The 21,989-nt window shown below is 39.1% G+C and overlaps 1 protein-coding gene and 1 long non-coding RNA gene across 2 annotated transcripts in view; one reads left to right on the top strand and one right to left on the bottom strand.

Annotated features, from left to right (window-relative positions):
• The first annotated feature begins 759 nt into the window (after nucleotides 1-759).
• ZNF518B (zinc finger protein 518B) overlaps nucleotides 760-21,989 on the top strand; it is a 79,786-nt gene continuing 58,556 nt past the window's right edge. Inside the window, exons 1-2 of the mRNA XM_037898059.2 lie at nucleotides 760-873; nucleotides 7,133-14,722. Coding sequence (XP_037753987.1) covers nucleotides 7,351-10,524 — 3,174 coding nt within the window. The 5' untranslated portion in view covers nucleotides 760-873; nucleotides 7,133-7,350 and the 3' untranslated portion in view covers nucleotides 10,525-14,722. The remainder of the gene's footprint in view (nucleotides 874-7,132; nucleotides 14,723-21,989) is intronic.
• The window catches only part of LOC122465390, a 20,832-nt gene continuing 13,365 nt past the window's right edge, over nucleotides 14,523-21,989 (bottom strand). The window contains exons 4-5 of the long non-coding RNA XR_006290197.1: nucleotides 18,717-18,872; nucleotides 14,523-14,658 (exon numbers count right to left, since the gene is read on the bottom strand). This is a non-coding gene — a long non-coding RNA (uncharacterized LOC122465390). The remainder of the gene's footprint in view (nucleotides 14,659-18,716; nucleotides 18,873-21,989) is intronic.

Below are 21,989 nucleotides of genomic sequence, written 5' to 3'. Positions count from 1 at the left end.
AATGTACCTGATTATTTAAAATGACAGTGAAGTGCCCAGTGCTTTGCAAATGTGTATTTATAAACAAATGCATCTCTCAAACAATCACAGGAAAAAGAAAGACTAAAACGGGGGGAATACAAAACTAAACGTCCGTTTGTGAGTTTGTAAGGGAAATTTAACATCTCGCTGATTTTACAGTTGCTATATGTTCTGAATTGTCACTATTTCCCTGACTGACTTTACTTGAACCCACTATTCTGCCACAGTGTTCCTTTGTTTAAAGAATTATTTTACTCCCTAGGGAAGCTACAGTGAATCGCCTGTTGCAACAGATTGTTTTCATCCCTATTATGCCCCTCCATGTATCAAGTAGGCGCCGCAACCTCGAAAGCCACCATGTTACAGGCCCATGCGAAGGAAACACTGTAGACTCTTCCGAACACACTGTTACCCAGCCCCAGGGCCGGGGCTGGGCCTCGCCGGGCGCGCAGAGCGCCCCGCGCGCCCGAGCAGAGCTCTGCCATGCCCAGCGGGCCCGTGGAGCTGACCCTTGCGCAGCCCGTAGGGCAGGAGGCTCAGAAGCTCCATCAGACCTGGCCCTGGGCAGCCCCACGTGGCACTGGCAGCCCGCGCGCCCGCCTCTCGGCGCGTTCCAACAAGACCGCCGCCGCTGCAGCCCGCCCCGCTCCCGGCGGCTCTGTAGAGCTCTACTCTCCCACGGGCGGGGCGGGGCGGGGCGGCGGCGCTGGCCAATCGGGCGGCGCGGCGGCTGGGGGGGGCGCTGAGGTCAGTTCCGCTGTACGCTCGCTGGCTGCTGCGCTCGGCGCAGGGCGTGGAGTCGCGTCGGCGCGCTCTGAGCGCGCGTGGGGGGCGCAGGCTCACCCACGGAGGGTAAGTACCTGGCAATGGGGCGCTGTTGCTGCCCCGCGCCCCCCCGGGAGGCGTAGGCGGGGGAATGGGGGTCGCTGGTGGCAGCTCCGCGGCAGGGAGGCGGGGGGCGCATGAGCTGCTGGCTGAGCTGTGGGTGTTCGGGGTCCTCAGCTCCCCCCTTTGTGACCCGAGGTGGGGGCTGTCCTAGCCCCCCCTTCTCTCCCTCCCGGGCGGAGGCAGCCCCTCGAGTAGGCCCCAAGGGGACACCCTCCCCATCCCGCCATAGGGGGAGGCTGCGTCCTCCCTTCCCGTCGTGGGAGGAGTCCCCAGCAGCGGGACCTGGCGCTGCAGCTCTGTGTCCTGCTGTTCCAGCTCCCGCCTCGTCACGGGCGGCGGAATGGGGGTCCCCCGAGCTGCGGTCCAGGCGGGGGCTGCACTCGTCGCTGCGGGGGTGGTAGGACTTGCTGCTGCCGCACTCCGTGCTGGCTGTACTGCCCTCGCTGGGCCGGTCGGAGCATTGCGGGGATTAGTGGGAAAAACCTTCCCCCTCCTACCCCCTTTTTATTTTGTAGTTACAGGCGGCGAGAAATGTCTCCTTTCCCCAAGGAAGGGATCGGGGACCCTGCTTTGAGCCTTGCAAAGTGCAGGGAGGGAGCAGGCTGTCTGCTCCAGTCGGTTCCCAGTAACGTTTCCTTGGGCGCACAGCCCACATGGGTGCAACTTCTGGCTATTCAACAATTTTGTGTGTGGCCATGGGGTTAGGCTTTTTCTGAGCCCTTCCATCGACACTTACTCTGTTGTCCCAAGATTACTATTGAATCTTTTGTCTTGGTACTGAATAGGAACTTTGGTTAGTGGTTCTGCTACTGAGGAAGGTTTAGTGCATGGCATTAATATACAAATTAACAATAAAATACTATGGGGAAGAGCTGGAATAGATGATTAAATGAAATATGTTCTATCTGTAATTTGTTTCAAAAGAAACTCCCCTAAGACAGTAGTAGAATTAATATATTTCCTCAAAGGATTTAAACACAAATAGTGATTTATAATTAATATGCTGTAGGGAATAATCCTGCATTAACTCAGATTTGGCTAAATGTCTTGCAGTATATTTTCCAATAGCAAATTTCCATGCTGCTACTAAGAAGACTGTGAGTGGGACTACTCATGGTAATAAAATGTTTCCAGTGTCTGGGTCTAAGAGATACATACTTTTAAAAGTAGATACCCTTCACCATACCCTTGGTTCTCTGTTTTCTTCAATGCCATGCTTCTTTACTGTATTCTTATTAGCCCTTACTTATTAGTAAGTATAGAATAGTATAATACTAAACCCTGGTTAAACAAGCTTAGACTATTGAAGGATTATTTTTATGGGCATAAATGTGTGCAACAGAAAACTCTGATATTTAATTTTAAAGGCTGGCAATTATACATCTAATCATAAACAAGTGTAGGTATCTCAAGTACCTTTTACAAAGGTAACTAACTGTAGGTGCAATAAATATTTAGCATCTCAAGGTGCGTGTGTCAGGTTACTGCAATAGGACTACTCTGTAGTTTTCTGCTTGAGGTTGATAGCAGCATTTTGTATATAAGTAAATTGAGGGCCCTGGTCCTTCACTGAACGATGTGGTAGACCTCTGTAGTTCTCAGTACAGGATTGGGGCCCTAGAATACTGTGCAGTGCATTTACAATACATTCTTGTTTTCATGGGACAAAATACATTTAAGCTATGCTTTAAAAATGTCCAGTTTGTTTTTAACTTAATATTTTGTATAATTCACGTTCTAGGAGGTCCCAATAAATTGTTCTGCATATAATTCAAATGGAGATTATTTTTTTTACATGTTGGCAGGATGTGAAATAATATAAAAGAATTGTATATGTTATAATAAAGGCAAGCTTTAAAAACTGGTGTATGGTTTTTGCTTTTTAAAAAATCTGGTGTATTGATATTTCTATTTATTTTTAAAGAGAGAAGAACTGTGAACTCCACGTACATTAAGTATTGTGCTACATGGCTAGAAGTTCATTTGGAAACAAAATATCTTCTACACCATTATTTCTGCCAAAGAAAGTTCCATTGGTATAATTTGGTGGCTCACTTGCTTTTTAGTACAATATTGTTTCTGAAAATTTATTAGTACTTTTCTACATCTTTTGAAGATCGCAGTTAGAACTGAAAACAGTATTCCAGGAGATTTATATTACAACATTATAACATTTTCAGTATTCTCTTCTCTTCCATTCTTTAAATATTTTCTTTGTTATATGGGCTGCTGCTGGACATGAGCAGACGTACAAAATGATACCTTTGGATTTTATAGTCATCCGTGCTTTTCTGTGCTCTTTTGGTTATGCTGCACTTTGAAGAAACTGTTTCCTTTAGTTAACCTTCTGCACTGTATCTCTATGAATACTTTGAAGAGTATAAAGGTAGGCTACAAAGTGTCCAGTTTTTCTACATACTTTGTCATGCTGGTGTGTAGTAAATGGGCAGTATAATGCCTCCTGAGACTGTGTGGATTTGCACAATTCATAGTCACCATGTTCTGGAATATTCTCACATCTTAGTAAAACATCTATATTTCTCTTCTTCTCATTCATTCTATCCCACACAATGACAAAATGGAACCCTTCACACCAAAACCTTCCAGATTGGACTTTCAGCACTCAAGAATAACCAGTGATGGGACTTGGCAAAGAAAATAGGGCATGTCATTAAGACAACAGATTGCTGTTTAATCTTTTTTTCTCCCAGAACACTATTTGAATGATTCCTTTTATTTTCATTCTCTTGATTCTAATACAAATCTAATTTGAACATGGGGTTTGCCACATGCTTAAATACAGGATTTCTTCTAAATATAAGGTCTGTTCAGTTCAGAAAACTCAATAGGGACAATAGACTATCGAAAATATCCCAGTTCAGTTTCTACTGTATCAGACTTTCAGCTTTTCAACTGATAGCTCAGTTGTATGTCTGTTAAATCAAAACTATCTTTAAATAGTTTTGTTGCAAAAAAACTTCAAAATCTCTCGTGTTCTGCTAAGGCCTGCCTCTTTGATATACTTTTGTTCATTTTTTCATATTTTGTGAAAATTGCCTTGCTAGGTTTTTTTAATAGCATAGGAAAACACTTGAGTTTTTAATGCTCTTTTTTGTGATCATGTAATTGGCAGCTGAAGCCAGAAGGTTTTGTTTCCCTATTTGGTTGAGTGCAGTTATATTGTCTATGGATGGTTACACATAGTTTTTTTTAAAAACGCTTAGGATTGACAATGAGAACATTTATGTTCATTTCATCCTTGCTATTGAGATAAAGTTTCATTAAGATTTCAGTGCTGCAGACAGCATCAAAACAATTGTGTGGATGCAACAGTTAAGTTTTGAAGAAAATGTATTTTAAATTTAACACCAATATAAACATCAAGTAAAGTGCTGTATCATCTTCTTGACCTGAAACACAGTAGTAGGCCTGCCATATTTATGTCCAAAAGAAATAAAGACTTGGATGGAAAGTGGCTTGCTCATCTTCAACCTCGATGAGACAGACATGATACTAGTATGAAGAGAGACGAACCTATGTGGGACAAATAGGAATTTTCATCTAGTTCTCTAATGAGGGCACATACCCTCCAATTGTCAATATTGTCAAAGCATTGGAGTCATAAAACCTACTCATAGACATCCAGATGGCTGTACAACAGCCAACCTTTGGCTGCGCAGGAGTCTGCTGTTGCTTCCAGATGTGAATTTAGCTACAGTTATTACCACATGAGACTGGATTACTACAATTTGGCTTCATCCAAAAGGCTATCAGCAAACTACAGTTTTATTCAGCACATACCACCTAATCTGCTAAGTGGAGTGAACCAATAAAAGTACATAACACAGTACTATCAATTATATTGGCTGCCATTTGATTTTCATAAAAATTGAGGTAATTCCTCAAATCCCTGGATGGACTTAAAACCAAGATATCTTTGAGAATCAATCCCTTTCCATGGCAGTATTTCCTAAGAACACTAATAGATGGAACACAGATTCAAGATCAAATGAACTCACAGTGCATTCACAAGGAAGGTCTCTGGAACTCATTCCGACCAAAGTTCAGGCTGACAGTAAGACTTACATCATTGTGTAAAAGTGTCCTCTTTCATATGGGCATTGCCTTCATATGATATTACTAAGTAATCCCAACATCATGCTCTTGGGGCAATAGCCCAAACCTTAACTACCTATAAGTAAGCAAGGGGAGGGGAGAGGGTGACTCCTGACGGATATGTTGCTATGCAACATCATCTAGAAATGTCTCCGTACCTAGATATGCATTATGCAATGGCATCTACATATATAGAAATGTTGTACAGGGAAGATGTGAATGGATTTTACATGTTGCTACTTGGGTAGGTGCGACACAGAAGGACAGTCTATGTCATTAATCTTTATTGAGCTTTGTGCATGCTTTGAGGACAAAACTTTTTATTTTTTAACATATCAGCTTTCTCGCAATCTAGGCAAAAGCTGAGGATCAGATTCTAATTACATGAAGTTTAAAAACCACAGGAAAAAACTCTGTTGCTCTTTGTTGTTGTTCAAAGAATTTTGGAACTATCAGGTTGTGAAATACATTTTGTGTAGGAGTACTAGTGGCACCTTAGAGACTAACCAATTTATATGAGCATAAGCTTTCGTGACCTATAGCTCACTTCATTGGATGTGAGCAGTAGCTCACGAAAGCTTATGCTCAAATAAATTGGTTAGTCTCTAAGGTGCCACTAGTACTCCTTTTCTTTTTGCGAATACAGACTAACACGGCTGCTACTCTGAAACCTGTCATTTTGTGTAGGCTAATGCTGCATGGTTTGCCATTGTCCTCCATCTTCTGTCCCACTGTGTGTGTGTGGTTTTTTTCCTTTTCCTACCTGTTGCATCTTGTGTATTCAAATTAGATTGTAATCTTTTCAGGGCAGGGATCGTATGCTTATGCATAGAGCCCGGCATGGATACAAATTTATACCCACAGATGCGGACAGCTATGGATATAAATCAGTATCCGCAGAACCACAGGGCTCTCCTGGGAACTGCAGTGGCGAAAGGAGCGGAACGTGGGGCTGCTGCTCCCAGGAGCCAGTGCTCTGTGCTGGTAGCTCCTCCGGCGCGGCTGTATAGCCCTCAGCCCCACCCATTGAGGTGGGCACCAGGCTCACCGGCAGCCATCCCTGGTCGCGCTCTTGTGTTCAAGTGGCATGCACACCCCCAGACAGAAGACGCAGACAGCTGCATGGAAGGGATGGGAGCAAGGCTGGGGGTGGTACAGCTGTGCCAGAGGAGCTGCCAGAGCAGGGCATTGGCTCCTGGGAGCGACAGCCCCACGTTCTGCTCCTTTTGCCACTGTGGTTCCCGGGAGAGCTCTGCAGTTTCACGGATACTGATTTATATCCGTGGATATACATTTGTATCCATGAAGGGCTCTACCTATGCAGTAACTAGCACAGTGGGGATTTGGTTTTGACTTGGGTCTTTGTGCAGCACTGCAATACAAATAATAAAAAAATGTACATCAAATAAACTGGTTTGTCCTTATCAGTGGTAGGATTGGCCAACTGTAAGCTACATGCTTTTTTATGATTATCCAAATTTATTTTGATTAGAAACTTTGACACTGACTAAGAGAACTTTGCTTTAGTGAGGTTGCATATTTGAAGCATTTCCAAATAGCTTAAAAATCCCCTTGGTGTAGACAAACTCATGGTAATTAGGAATGTAATCTTGATGGATAACAAATACAAAGACTATTGAGGTAGATTTGAATGAGTAAGGGCAGAAAATTTTAGACCTACTTCTTCTCAGTCCTCGGCATAAACAAGACATGGAAATGTATTCTAGTGTCCATTTGATAATTTGGCTTTTGCTCTCAAATGACAGAGAGGTTTCTCTCTGCTTCAGTAACCTTATGTCAAATTTCATTTTTTTTAAAGAATTAAAAAAAATACATAGGAGAAAATACCATAGAACACTGTATTGTGTGAATTTTATATAATACAGATTATAGCTGCAAAATGTAAGCACCTGTGAAAGAATACATTGAGTACACTTTAATGGTTGTATGTACTATATGCCTAATAAAGCAGAGAAACAGATTTGCAAACTGTATTTCAACAGTCAGCTATTTTTATTATACTGCAAATATTTACTTACCAAGTAACAACAGTTTTTCAAAGTGTTTTTTCACTAACTGACCCAGTCTTTCGCTTTTATTTTTTTAGTGCTGCAAGTTGAGAGAATCCAGTAGAGAACTGAAAATAGAGTTTTATGGTTTCAGAACTTGAAGCAATACTTATTCATAAAGATAAAAATACACACTCTCCAGAGCAGTTGCCTGAATGATAGCTAAGCAACGCATTTGAGAGACTGTCACTATAAAAATTGTTTGTGTCCATTGCCATTGTATTTGACTAAACTGGCAAGAGCCACTTGTTTTGAAATGCAGATAAAGAAAATGAGGGAAATTTTACCAAAACTGTATACAAGCCAAGTTAATGACATAAATAATTCTTTGACTACATCTCCAAAGCAAGCCAATGAGGATGAAGCAAATCAACCAAAAGGGACTGAAGGCCAGAATTGTGTCTATCAAGGGGCTGAAGCTGAGGATAAGCTGCCATTGGTCCTTTGTATAAAGTGCAGAAGTGTGCAGAAACTTCCAGTACATGACTTACTAAAGCATAACAAACCCAGGCAGACTGAAGACAAAAGTTTCATTTGCGGCAGCTGCAGTCTGAATACGCCACCGACTTTCCATTGTGTAGCTGACAGTGCCACTGCCATAGATTTAGAAAATCAAGAAAAACCATCCCTAAGTAAAACTCAGAAAACATTTAAAGTAAAAAACTTTCAACCAGACAAATATTACTGTGATAAATGTCGATTTTCAACAAAGGATCCTTTGCAGTATAAAAAGCATGTAGTTCAGCATGAGGAGATTAAATTTGTGTGCTCCCACTGTAGCTATGTATCCTACACCAAAGGAGAATTCCAACGGCATTTGGTGAAACATACTGGAACTTTTCCATATCAATGTGAATACTGTGAATATGGTGCTGTTAGGCATGATTATATAGTAAAACATACCAGAAGAGTACATGAAACAGTTACTGAGAAGGGGCCAATGAATATGGTTACAAAACAAGAGCAAAAGAGATCTTGCTTACCAAAGAGAAGCACTTTGTTTTCTGAAAAGCAGAAGTGTGATCAAAAAATTCCTCTTCGGAGTGAGCCTTCAGATTTATCATCAAGTACAACTTGCAGCAAAATGCAAGATGAAATGAACAAAACAGTTTGTTTGTCTGGCGATGTAGAATGTAGCCTAGGTACGACATCAGTCCGAGATAAAACTGTATTGGAACCAGCTGAAGTAAACATATATGAGAACCAAAATGTGGAAGTTGAAGTTTATTCTCCAAAAAAAGAGCCCATACAGCCGGGAATGCCATTAACAGTGATTGCACCTTCAGAACTTGTAGTTCCTTCTAACTGCTTAGCTCAGTTATTAGACATAAAAATAGTGAATGGCACACAGCAGTTGGTTCTTAAACTTATTCCTCTGAAAGAAACAAGTAATAAACCTATAAACTGTAAAGAAGAGGAACTCAGGAATCAAGGTGCAGAACAAACAGAGACAGGAAAAAGAATAACTTCTGTTGCTCAAAATGAATTAACCACTGAAGCAACTGTAAATTTATCTAGTGTTAGTAACATGCTTGCTTCGGATAATAAATACAAAAAGAACTCTGAATGTCTTAATTCATCCAATTCTGACTGTAACTCAAATGTACCTAGGCAGGATAAATCACAAATAAGTTGTCCTAAATCCTCAAATAAGGAAAAATACGCAAAAAATGATTTATACTGTTCTAAAGAGACTCTGGACATGTCCACATGTGCATATGCTGCTTCCTCTGAAAGTGATAGATCCCAGACTGTTTTGTTGCAGGCGGCTCAGAAGAGCAGCAGTTCCTCTTCATCTCCTGCCCTTGGAGAAAAGGACATATTGCCTTTTAATGGTGATGACAAAAAATGCAGGAGCCAGATCATTAGCTCTCTGGAAAAACATTTGTTTGATACCTGTTTGGTTAAAGAATCTTTTAAAACTTCTCAAGGATGGGGAGAGTTCTCTTTAAATAAAAGTGCATCTTTAGAGGAATCAAGTGTTGGCTTAAGTAAATTAAACAGAGAGATCTCTGATTGTCAAAATAATCCTTTAGAAGCTTTAGAACTGCAGAATGTAGAAAATAAGGACAGCCCTCCTGAGGGTCCTGTCATTTCATCTGTATTTTCCCTTAGCTCTGGGGCTGAAAACATCCCAGAGGGAATCAAGTGGGATAATACTGCATGCAATAAAAAGTCAACAACAATGTTGTGTAGAAAGATTGCTCAGTTGATGTCTGCTGCGGAGTGTAATGTGAAATCTACATTGATTGCTTCACCTATGCCTGTTAGATGTTGTGCTTCTAATAAGAAGATGCCTTTGCCTCAGGAAACTTTAGCAAACTCTGAAAAAAAAGTTCCTGCTACTGAATTGGAACAATTTGCATCTTCACTTCAAACACCGCAGAATGGTGGGATTGGTAATGAACTGTGTAATAAACAACCATCACAATCACGGTCAGCTACAACAAAAGCTAAAAGTAGAATGACTAAAAACACTCACATTGCTACTCCAGTGTTCATTCCAAAAGGGACAGTGCTGAAGGTCTTGAATGTCACTAGGAGTGAGAACACAAAAGAAGCAGGAGATAAGAACGAAATGTCATCTGCTACAATGTGTTGTAACGAAATGTTTCTACCACGACCAGTTCCTTTCAGCATTTCTGAGAAACTAAGCAGTAACCTACCTTTGCCAAATGAGAGTGAACTTAATGAGCAGTCCAGAAATCAAAATATGTCACTTAGGCACAGACCAAAAAGAGAGGCTAATGCAAAAAGTAATAGCAAACAAAATTTTGTACTACTGCATCAGAAAAGTGATGAGCTAAGTAAGCAGAGCAAACTTACTTCAAAGGATCAACTTGGACCTAAAAATAAGGTAAAACAAGCAAAGTCCAGGGATTATTTGTCTAAGAAGAAAACAAGAATTTACTCAGAAACCAGTTGCATATCTGAGGCGATGCCTCTTTTGACAGCAAGGCGTCTTAGGCTTGTACCACTTAGAGAACATCAGTTGATAAAATGTCCTCGTCGTAACCAGCCTGTAGTTGTATTAAATCATCCTGATGTTGATTCAGCAGAGGTAATTAATATAATGAAAATTGTCAACAAGTATAAAGGCAATATTGTGAAAGTTGTTTTATCAGAAAGAACGAGTAGTTGTCTTGGTGTGAAACAGTATAATAAACGGCTTACATTTCAGAACTTGGAAACAACAAGCCAAATGAAAAAACAGAACTTTTTAAAAATGAAGCTAAAAAAGACCCATAAAAACAACTACCGGGTAGTGGAAACTTCACCAGCTAAAACACTGCAGTGTATGTTTAAGTGTTGGTTTTGTGGAAGGATATATGTAGACCAGGAAGAATGGATAAGTCATGGACAGAGACATTTGATAGAAGCAACCAAAGGCTGGGATGTTCTTTTTCTTCCTCTAGAAAGCCACAAGTGAGAAACTGTCAGTTTACTGCTCTTATTTTAACGTGAGTTGCATTAATTTGTTTGGAAAGGGAGACAGTAAATATTTTACTGGAGGGTTTTTATATTTGGCAGGTGGGAGAGTGGTAATAGGAATTATAAACTGTATGAGAAGCCACTCTTGAGCACTAAACACTACATAGCACTTGGATGCCTGAAATAAGTGTTATGGCTATCCCTTGCTTTTTTGAAAGAGACCTGGAAATGATTTGCTCTGAAAACATTCTAGTGCAATTCTCTTCACTAGGACACTATATGCCGTAACGTTATGTTGCGAGTTCAATAGGGATTTAAAATATCAACTATATGACCTGTGTGAAATTAATTGAATTCAGTCTGATTTTACTACTACAGCTTAGTGGTTCAGAGGTCAGGCATAAGTCTAATGAAGAGTATCTTTGACTCCTATGAATAAAAAAAGTGTGCATCGTAATTTAGTAGCAAATTTAAAAAAAATGCCATAGTGGGGAAAAAACTGGTGCTGAATCTGATTAAACTCCAATTTTAAGGAACAGAAGTAACTCCACTGACTTCAGTGGAGCTACACCACTGTACATGAGCAATTGGTGAGATCAGAATCAGACCCACAATGTGGAATGGCAAGGAAAGCTTAATTCTGTGTTGTACAGTCAGGGGCCAAGTTGTGTCTTGTGCCACACAAGTGTAAGAGCAGGAAGATGACACAGGTGACTACTTACTGTGCAAGCAAGCAGAAGCTCAACTTAAAGTGCTTGAAATGAGGTCTGGCTTCTTTACTGGCTGGCATGATGTGATTCCGATGGATTGTGCATGCTGTAGGGCATAATGATCAGTGCTATGTGTAATCCAATTAGAAATGTACACTTTCAGGATAGAGCCTTTAACCAGGACCCCAGCCAGCCTAGCAGCTAGTGCCTAGATAGGAAGAACTAGCTGGAGAACCAAACTGCTGCCTTGAAAAAGAGAGATTATGTTGCAGAACTCTACATTGCCAGTACCTATCCACATTTTCTGTAGAATCTTTGTTTTGACATCCTAAATTTGAAGATTTTGCATGTTAGAATCTACACATGTAAACCTCAATTCAGCAAGCTACTTACTACTACTACTAATAATAAGCACATGCCTAATCAACTCCCATCGATTGCTGTGTGACTACTCAGTGAAGTCAATAGGATGACTCATGTGCTAAGTGCCTGGCTGAATGAAGGTGAGTTTTTAGTGGGGAAGGAGGATGGTTGATAGTGAAGTTTAATAACTGGCCACTGTACATGTATAGAATTTTCTCGGTTATCTTGTCACAAATTGTAAACCATTTTATTTTTTTAAATTTCATGTACAGCAAGTGATGAATTGAGCACATATTTTGCAGTCACATTTCTACAGGTAAAAAAATAATTAATTTGATGCTGGAGATATATTATACATTTGAATTTTGTATAAATGCCTGTAGTTCCTAATTGTTAACAGTGGAAAAACACATTTTGTTAAAAAAACAAACAAAAAAACAAAACAAAAAACCCCACAACTCCTCCAGCCCCCGCAACAACCTACTAATCTGGGAATATTTTTTTGTTTTTTTTTATACTCTAGAAAATTAAACATGGTTTTGATAAGGTATGTACTATATCTGTATTGAAATGTAAATATTTTGAAACTATAAAGCACATCTTGAGACTTGGGTCTAATTTACAAAAACAGTTATGTGAAACTTTTCTGTCAGACCATTTTGCAATACAATATTAAACTCTTTAGATATCTGGTGCTTTCAGAAAGGAGATCTTGTATTACTTTGCAATTTTTGTATCATAGTGAAAGGCTAAACTGTTCAATGGAATACAGTTTGTATTATCTCTGTTTTTTTCAGTAATTAAATGACTGTTCTTATTTTGAAACAGGAATTTATATTTTTTTAGACTGGTACAGTAGAGATTTTCACTTTGTGTTCTTTGAAGCGAAACATCATCATGTTTCAATTTTTTAAATTGTGAAAATAGTTTCAACTTCTAAATCTGTCATATCAGATTTTAATAAATATTGAAACTGCTAACATATGAAAAACCACTTCTGGCCAAATTCGTTCTCACTTACATTCATCCACCCAGGCAGATGTTTGAACCTACTTGAGTTTCTGTAGAAGCTGTTAAGGAAATACTTTTGAATCCTCTGTTTGTTTGGCAAAATATGACTGACATCTTTTAATCTTTAATCAATTTTGTATTCTTAAAAATTGTGCTGCGTGCAGGATTATAAACAGATTGTAGATGGGTTTAGGGTGTTTTTCTTTGCTTATTTTAGTAAACAAAGACTGTTCTTTGTATCTCATTTGTTAATCTACATGTAACTGTTCTCCCTGTATTAAATTTACAAAATATAAGTGTTTTTGTATTAACATGAACATTTTTTGTAAATCGAATTGTATGGTGGATATAAAAATTTGACAGCAGATCTCATGCCTTCTTCTCTTGCCAAGGACATCCAAATTCTGGCCAGATGGGTGTGTATCTAATTTTTTTTATTATTTATTTATTTATTTATTTATTGATATAGTATTGTATTTGGATAGTTTTCCTTCTGGAATTTTATTAGTTTTGTGACTTGAGATAAAGAGTGTGACCCAGATTCTCTCTGTCCTGAGCTTCATTTGATGGAGTATGTTCCAGGAGAGAGGCTGTCTGGGAGTTAGTTATGGCTTTCAGATTCTCAGGGCAGATCTGCACCTTGATGAGCCCAGTAGAAGTTAGAACAGGGGTTGGAATACCCTATTTGGGTTCTGTAACAATTTTCTTCCTGCATCCTGCCAGACAAGATACTCTTTCTTGTTCCTGATTTGTTAAAGGACCCATGACTGATTCTGTTTTCTGTTATATTTTAATCATCAGAAACAAGGTTTGCCCTATACATTCAAGCTGAATTTAAACTACAGTATGCATCCGATGAAGTGAGCTGTAGCTCATGAAAGCTTATGCTCAAATAAATTGGTTAGTCTCTAAGGTGCCACAAGTACTCCTTTTCTTTTTGCGAATACAGACTAACACGGCTGTTACTCTGAAACCTACAGAAACCTTATAAATCTCAAATGGTGTGTGTAAAATCCTTTTTGTACAAACTTTAGTGTGTGTATTTTTAAAGAGGCCAGAATTATGCTCTAGTCTAGTGCCTCTTGACTATGATTTTCTCTCAAGTTTGCAAAGGATGTGAATTCAGTGGGACTAATTGCGTGAATAATCTTACCTCCATAAGGGTTTGAAGAATTGGGAATTAAATGCAAGCCTCTGTTACTGGAGCTAAAGAATAATTACTGTTAAGTCTTACTACTAGGGATGACTATCTCATGGAGGTCAGCCCTAAAGTCTGATCCAGTGGTTGTTGAAGTCTGTTGAAAGACTGTAATTGATTTCATGGATATTGGATTGGTCCCCTACTGAGCAGGTGATTCCATTGTTTAAAACCCACCTGCAGTCTGCACCAGTAGTGAAAAGGTTAAACAGTATAAGTGCCAAGTTAGATGCAACTTCTCTGAGTTTAAATGCAGGAATATTTTGTAATGAAATTCTAATATATTACATTGTTTTGTTTCATGGATTTATTTTGTATTCCTAGTGACTTTTCAAATAACAGAGAGGTTTTGTTAATATAAGCAATAAAACAATTTGTCAGTTATCAGCAAGACAGGGAAAATATTGCTCAGAAGTTAGCTGCTGTTCATACCTTTTTGTGCAGTTGTACTATGACATTTGTACATGCCGCAACACCCTTTATTTGAAGTTTCACTTTTGTATATTACTTAATTTTAATCACGCACAGCAGAGTACAATTTGATCTAGTCTCATATATGAGAAATGACATTTCATAGACTTTTCTCAAGAATTAGAACTCTTCATTGTATTCATGTTGAACTCAAATCTAATCTAATTTCTACACAGATTTTAAATATTAAAGTGTTCTTATTTTTACATTTATACAAACAGATTGAAATCACTTAGGGTAAGAAGCATCTTCTGTTCAACTTAAAAGGATGTGTTAGGTAACATTGTTCTCTCTGGATTCCAGACTTATCCTTTCCATCAATAAGTGTTATGGGAACACATGTGTAGAAGTCAATGATTTCTTGCACAGAATCAAACTTCTGAAAAACATTAAACAATTGAACACAGAAATGCTGAAAATCCTTATCTTCTGATATGAAACAGGTAAGAAGAACCAAAGCAATGACCACATATAAGAAATAACGCCCCCCTACCTCTCCCACACATACTCCCACCCCATTTCATCCCCTTTGTACCTCCAGTAGTCTTCCCTGCTTAATATTACACTGGGACACAGTAGCTTTCTTTTTTAGGGGCAGAGGGTTTTAGACCCTTGGAATGTAACCTAAAATCCAGCAAACAGCAACATGTGTGTGTTTTTAAAGTGTGGCATTGTCCATAAGGGATAAAACGACTGATTTATTTTTATATATGTGTGTGTATGTATATATGTATATGTGTGTGTGTATATATATATATAAAAAATACACGCGCGCGCGCGTTCCTAATCTATTATTTACTGAACTATCTAAAAAACTAAAATTGACATTCAGTGCAGGATACTTTAGGCTGTTATGAGGAAAGTAAGATAAAAACATCTTCCTCCTCCTTCTTTTTTTTTTTTTTTTTAAACTAACCAGTTGGGAATATCTTGTGAGGTGCTGAGCATCTCCCACCCTCGTTAACTTTAATGAGATTTGAGACTGCTTAGTAGTAACTCCCAGAAGATGCTTGGCTCATTGTACGATCGGGCCCTCAGGTGAGCTCAATTTAATATACAAAATATGTATGTAAATGTGTACAGCTGTGGCTTAATTGCCAGCAAAAGGCACCAACAAAGTTATGATTTTAAATTTGGTTTGTTTTCTCTTTTGCTTGTATTCATTGCATTATGGCTTTGTACCAGTTTAACTGCATGAGGTTTTAGACACACGGTGTTGGTCACCGTGCTGCTAATAGAGAGGTAACAGTTTTCTAGGATAAATCTAAACTCTAGTCAATACAGTTCTTTTTCATAAAGAGACGTAAGGCCTAATGGTATCCTTGGATAGATGCTTAAGTGGAATCGATTCCTTCTCAGAAAACTTCCCAAGGAAAAGTATGAAAAAGAACATATATGATAAAATCTACATTAGTTAACAACTAACAATCTGTATATGAAAGATCAAAACCAGTATTTGGGATGGAAAAGAGTTGCTGGATTAAATTAATTGAGTTTAAAAAATAGGTAAAATAAATTAATCCAAAAGTGAAAGCATGCTGCAGAAAAAATCCATCAGAAGAGAGTTTTCCTTTAAAGAAGTGAAGATGCGGAATTGGAGAGAGGATGGCAAAGTACAGATTTTGAATACTAGGGCTGCATCTATTTTTTTCCTTCTGTCTCCCAGATACAAAAATGGAATTAACCTTATCTTAACAATATATTCATTTGTACCAAATACCTCTGAAAAGCATTTAAGCAGACAGGGAAATTACAGACTGCAATTTTACTCTAATTGTTGAAGCCTTATAAATGTTTTAACCTCTTTGAGACAAACTGAGAAGAGAATAAACAAGAAAGAGCAGCTTTGGAATCCTCCTGCTTACTCCATCTGAAATGCAGAGGCAGCTCTGATGAACAGTACATGGTGCCTCTGATCCTTCACTGTACCTGCACCTCTACCCCCAGTTCAGTGCATCAGTTCCCTCCCCCCTTTCCCAAGGCAGGTGCTGGTGTGATAGAAGGAAATGCTTCTCTTGGGAGTCTCTCTTCTCTGGGGCTTCCCAATACTGCAGAGAAATGCTGTTCAATAGGAGACTTTATTTTAGTTAAGTTTAAAAACAAAGCAAAACATATATAGCCAACATTAAAATGGAGGATTTAAGCCTCCTGCCCAGGTCGTGTGCCCCCGGGAACTAGCCAGACGGAGAATTGGTGGCTTTACACAGAAAGGACGTTTGCCAGGATCCGGCAGGATTTCCATGTTGAAAATTATAGATTTACTTTGTTAAAACCAACCAGTCTTATACACTATGGTGATAAGAACCGAGAGACTATTCAAATGCTTATTTTTGAAAATGGAACAGCATTGTAATCTGAGTACTTTTGATGCAGATCCACAGTCTAGGGTGGGCATGTGCTCTCTGTGCACAGATTAGAACCTACTTATGAGTTCTGACTTTTGGGTCTTTCCATTAGCTGAGATGACAAGGTTGATATGTCTGCCTTCCTACTTCTATCAAATCATTGTAAGATCTTTTCCTCAAAGTTGTTTGCATTTATAAGATCATATTATAAGTCTTTCTTTTCCAATGTACTAAAATGTTTGAAACTTGGTAGCTCTCTGTACCATTGTGTAATAGTGCTCTGTACTGCCAGTGTCATTCCATTCTCACTGTGGTCCCAGGAAAGGAGCTAGGAGGCTCAGATCTGAAAAGAGTCAGCACTTTAGAGTGCCTCACAACCAAGACAAGTGGGCTCCAGCAACACCTTGGTGATGAACCTTTTGAATTTGAGGGATAGAACATTTACATTCTTGGAGTGGATGGTCCCTTTAAGAGCTGAGTGCTGGCTGGAATCTACACTGTGATTATTAAGGTATTCTAACCGTCTAACTCAATGTGCCTGAGCTGGGGTCCTTTCCTCATTGCTAAAAATGCATCCACTGAAGGGAATCTGCCCTTGGAACTCAGGCCTCAAAAGTGCTGTCAGATGCATAAAGTAAAAACTGAAAAAATAGCAAAAATTATTTTAAAAAAATTGTACATGTCATTTGGAACCACATGGATGAAACTATATAGGCCAGAACTGTTCTTACTCAGGAAGAATTCCTGATGGTTTAAAATGGGAATTTGAGCATGCAAGATTAGGCCCTAAATTACTCCTCTGACTTATTTGTCAGCATTTCAAGCATTTACTATTTGAAATGAAAAGATCTGAAGTGAAACTTTTAAAGAAACACCTAACAAGTTAGTCTTCTTTATGCTACGTATTGTATAAGAACATAAGAATGGCCATACTGGGTCAGACCAAAAGTCCATCTAGCCCAGTATCCTGTCTTCTGACAGTGGCCACTCCAGGTGTCCCAGCGGGAATGAACAGAACAGACAATCATCAAGTGATCCATCCCCTGTCACCCATTATCAGCTTATGGCAAACCGGGGCTAGGGACACAATCCCTGCCTATCCTGGCTAATAGCCACTGATGGACTTATCCTCCATGAACTTATCTAGTTCTTTGAACCCTGTTATAGTCTTGGCCTTCACAACATCCTCTGGCAAGGAGTTCCACAGGTTGATTGTGTGTTGTGTGAAGAAATACTTCCTTTTGTTTGTTTTAAACCTGCTGCCTATTAATTTCATTTGGTGACCCCTAGTTCTTGTGTTAAGAGAAGGAGTAAATAACATTCCCTTATTTACTTTCTCCAGTCATGATTTTGTATACCTCTATCATATCCCCCCTTAGTCGTCTCTTTTCCAAGCTGAAAAGTCCCAGTCTTATTAATCTCTCCTCATATGGAAGCTGTTCCATACCCCTAATCACCTTTGTTGCCCTTTTCTGAACCTTTTCCAATTCCAATATATCTTTTTTGAGATGGGGCAACCGCATCTGCATGCAGCATTCAAGATGTGGGTGTACCATAGATTTATATAGAGGCAATAAGATATTTTCTGTCTATTCTCTATCCCTTTCTTAATGATTCCCAGCATTCTGTTTGCTTTTTTGACTGCCACTGCACATTGAGTGGATGTTTTCAGAAAACTATCCACAGTGACTCCAAGATCTTTCTTGAGTGGTAACAGCTGATTTAGACCCCATCATTTTGTATGTATAGTTGGGATTATGTTTTCCAGTGTGTATTACTTTGCATTTATCAACATTGAATTTCATCTGCCATTTTGTTGCCCAGTCACCCAGTTTTGAGAGCTCCTTTTGTAGCTCTTCACAGTCTACCTGGGTCTTAACTATCTTGAGTAGTTTAGTATCATCTGCAAATTTTGCCACCTCACTGTTTATCCCTTTTTCCAGATCATTTATGAGTACGTTGAATAGGACTGGTCCCAGTATAGACCCCTGGGGAACAACACTAATTACCTAATTAATCCCCTATAGTATTTAGAGCTGTTAAGTGCAACAGGTAAATAATAAAGTAGAATATCAGATGGTATTTCACTCACATAATCTCCTCTGAGCCCTGTTCCCAATGCATATTGCTGGCTGTCTTCCAGAAAACGTATTTTAATATTGTATACCTTGTTTCCGTAATATATGACCAAAACATATGGTTCAGCACTTGATTTAGTTGAACAATCTCTGACCAAGAATGTCTCATCCTGCATGACAAATTATAACATTAGTTATACTTGTAAATTCCAATAATGTGTTTACATAAACAGCCCAGAAGTTTGGGGTAAATTCTACAGGATTATTTAATGTGTGAACTATATAATGGAATATTGTAATCAGAATAGATCTTGTAACATACTATATATTTAAACAAGGTGTCTTATGACAATATAACATAGAGAGGATTTTTAATTAGTAAAGTTATTAGATTTAAGTAATGAATTACATATACATAGTATACTTAATCTGTATATACAGTAATGAGAATTATAGCGTGATGTATATTGCAGTATTATAGAATGTTTTAATGTGGTAGTACCTTTTTCATATTACAATGCTGGAAAAACTGATGCTAAGAAGAAAATGTATGCGAAGAAAGAAGAGTAAGAAGATGATGTAAGGTAGTGGGAGTGTGATACCTAGGGTATTGCATCTAAAAATAAAGTTTTGGTTCATGCACCTCAATTACACCTGGATGTAAAGTAAAGGAATTACAGGGACTATCTGTAATGTAACTTATGACACAACCATAAATTCTATATGTTGCGTTGAACCTCTTAATTTATTTTGATTTAATTTTATGGATCTAGACGGAAGTACATTTCAAAATTAGATTTTTTTCAAATAGTATTGTATTTGCACATTTTAAAGACCTGAAAAATGCAGTGCTGTCTATCGGACTTAATTTTATTATAGAATTACACAGTAAGAGAATTGTGTAGGCCCCAATCCTACATACACATACTTAATGTTGCGCTCTTGAGTTGCCCCATTTGTCAAAAGGACGTTGTGCATAAATTTAAGTAAGTGCTTAAGGATATGTCTTCACTAACAACATTAAAGCTATTAATGTAGCTGTGTCATCGCGGCACTGGTGCTGAGAGAGAGCTCTCCCACTGCTGTAAAAAAACCACCACCACGAGGGGAGCATGGCTGCCAGTGCTGGGAGCACTGTCTGCACTGCCACTTACAGCGCTGAAACTTGCATCGCTCAGGAGGGTGTTTTTTCTGACCCCTGAGCGAGAGAGTTTCAGCACTGTAAAGTGGCAGTGTAGACAAGGCCTTCATGATTGCAGGATTAGGGCCTTTATTCTAGTGAATTCAATAGGGTTGCTCACATGCATAAAGTACCGGTAAGTCATAAGCTTAAGCGCTTGCAAAATAATGGCCTCAGATTCTCAGGTCTTCAGGGCAGACACTTCCTTTTGTGACTGGAATGTGCCTGTCACATTTTGGATGATACCATCATTTAAGTAATATTAGCAGTAAAGCTATTAAGATATTCACTCAATTTTGCATTTAATTAGCCCAGTGTCTAATTAGGATCTGAACATGTCTGTAACTACTTTTAGCCACTCTAATTTGGGATTATTCAACCTCACAATAAAAGTAGTCTGTCAGGGAAAACAAAGTATGTGCCCTTTTTGACAACTGCTGTTTCACATATTTTATTTGTTGTACTGAACATTACAGTCGTGGGTGTGGATTATTTGCAGCCTATCTTGTGTGTATTTTATTTTTAACCTTCACAAAGTGTGAGGGCCACACTGAAAGTACAGTAAGACTAGAAATGTATGTTGCTAAGTAGGTACCTGTAATAAGTGTAGATATCACACAAGTTGTTTTGAGACACTGCTTGATAAATTAAGCAAATAGCTTTTATAAGATACTTCAGGAATAGTTTAGTATCAGGTAAATGACATAACAATTAGATGTACTAGGTATCCTGAACTTCATTTTTCCTGTTCAAGAAAAGTTATTAGTGTCTATGGGGCTACTATTGAACCTATTGAAGTCAACAGCAAAACTTTCCAGGTCTTCGATGTTGCAAGATCAGATATTTTTTCACTGGCAGTTAACCTGAGAAAGAAAAAACCTCATAGTGATGGGGTTTTTCCAGAGGGCTGTTTTATTATTGAAGGGGAAATATTTTCAAAATCCATTTCAATGTATCTTTACATTAATGGAAGTTTTCCTTAGCCCTTACCATGAGAACATTAAAAGATAAAATAGGACCCTCTTTTTGTGGTGGAGTCATAATGTCTTAGGATGAATATTGGGTGGGATTTTTCACAGGTGGCTAAAGGAGTTAGGTGCCCAACTTTTATTCACTTTAAAATGACAGAAAGGAGGGTGTGCCTTTCCCTCTCAGACTAGCAGGAGCAAGCATGCTCTGAATGATGTCCTTTTTATATTGAAGTCTGAAACACATCCACATAAATACAAACCACCAATGCAGCCACTCCTTGCTGAAGTTATCCCTCCCTAATACAAAGAGAAGTTTTGCCTGTGATCCAATTTATAGTATTGGAAAGCCATGTTCTGGTGAGATATCTCTCGCAGTCAGGTTGTGACAAATAGCATGCTTTTGTTAGCTGCTTTTCCTTTATACCACTCACCTGTAAGAAAAAAAAACAAACCACTCCCTTTTTTGCTTACCAAACCAACCATTGTGAGGATGGCCAGTACAGTTTAGTGCTGTCAAATACAGCCAATGCAAGGGGCTGTCAGCTCTTGTATGCTGCTTCATGCTGATTTAGAGTTCTTTGGGGAAAAGTTGAGCCCTCGGAGAAACCGAAGGTCTCCCACTTACCTTGGTTTAAAAATATTATGCATAAAATGGCCTGAAATAATATTGCAGATTCCTTCATTCACCTATTTAACAGGAAACCTGTCTACAATATTTAAATGATAAATGAGGCTGGTTTCAGGAGAGCGTTCCCTCTAATTTTTCCCACAAGTGCAGAATGAATTTTGTTATGTGCACCAATACGAAGGTGATGTGTGGCACATCACCTTCGTATTGGTGCACATAACAAAATACATGTGGTGGGGATGGGGCCAAATGTGGGAGGGGGCTCAGGAGTGGGGAAGAGGGTTGGGCTGCAGGGGTGTGAGGGATCCAACTGGGGGTGCGGGCTCTGAGGTTGGGCTGGGGATGAGGGGCTCAGGGCTGGGGCAGACGGTTGGGATGTGGGCTCTGGGGTGGGGCTGGGCCAGAGATGAGGAGTTTGGGTTTGGGAGGGTGCTCTGGGCTATGGTAGGGAGAGAGGACTTCCCTCAGCTCTCGCTCCCCACAGCAGCATCTGGGATGGGTTGCGGGG

Source organism: Chelonia mydas, chromosome 4 (genome assembly GCF_015237465.2).
Source record: "Chelonia mydas isolate rCheMyd1 chromosome 4, rCheMyd1.pri.v2, whole genome shotgun sequence".
Lineage (NCBI taxonomy): Eukaryota > Metazoa > Chordata > Testudines > Cheloniidae > Chelonia > Chelonia mydas.
The sequence above is the reverse complement of the archived record's forward strand: the minus strand, read 5'-3'. Positions and strand labels throughout refer to the sequence as shown.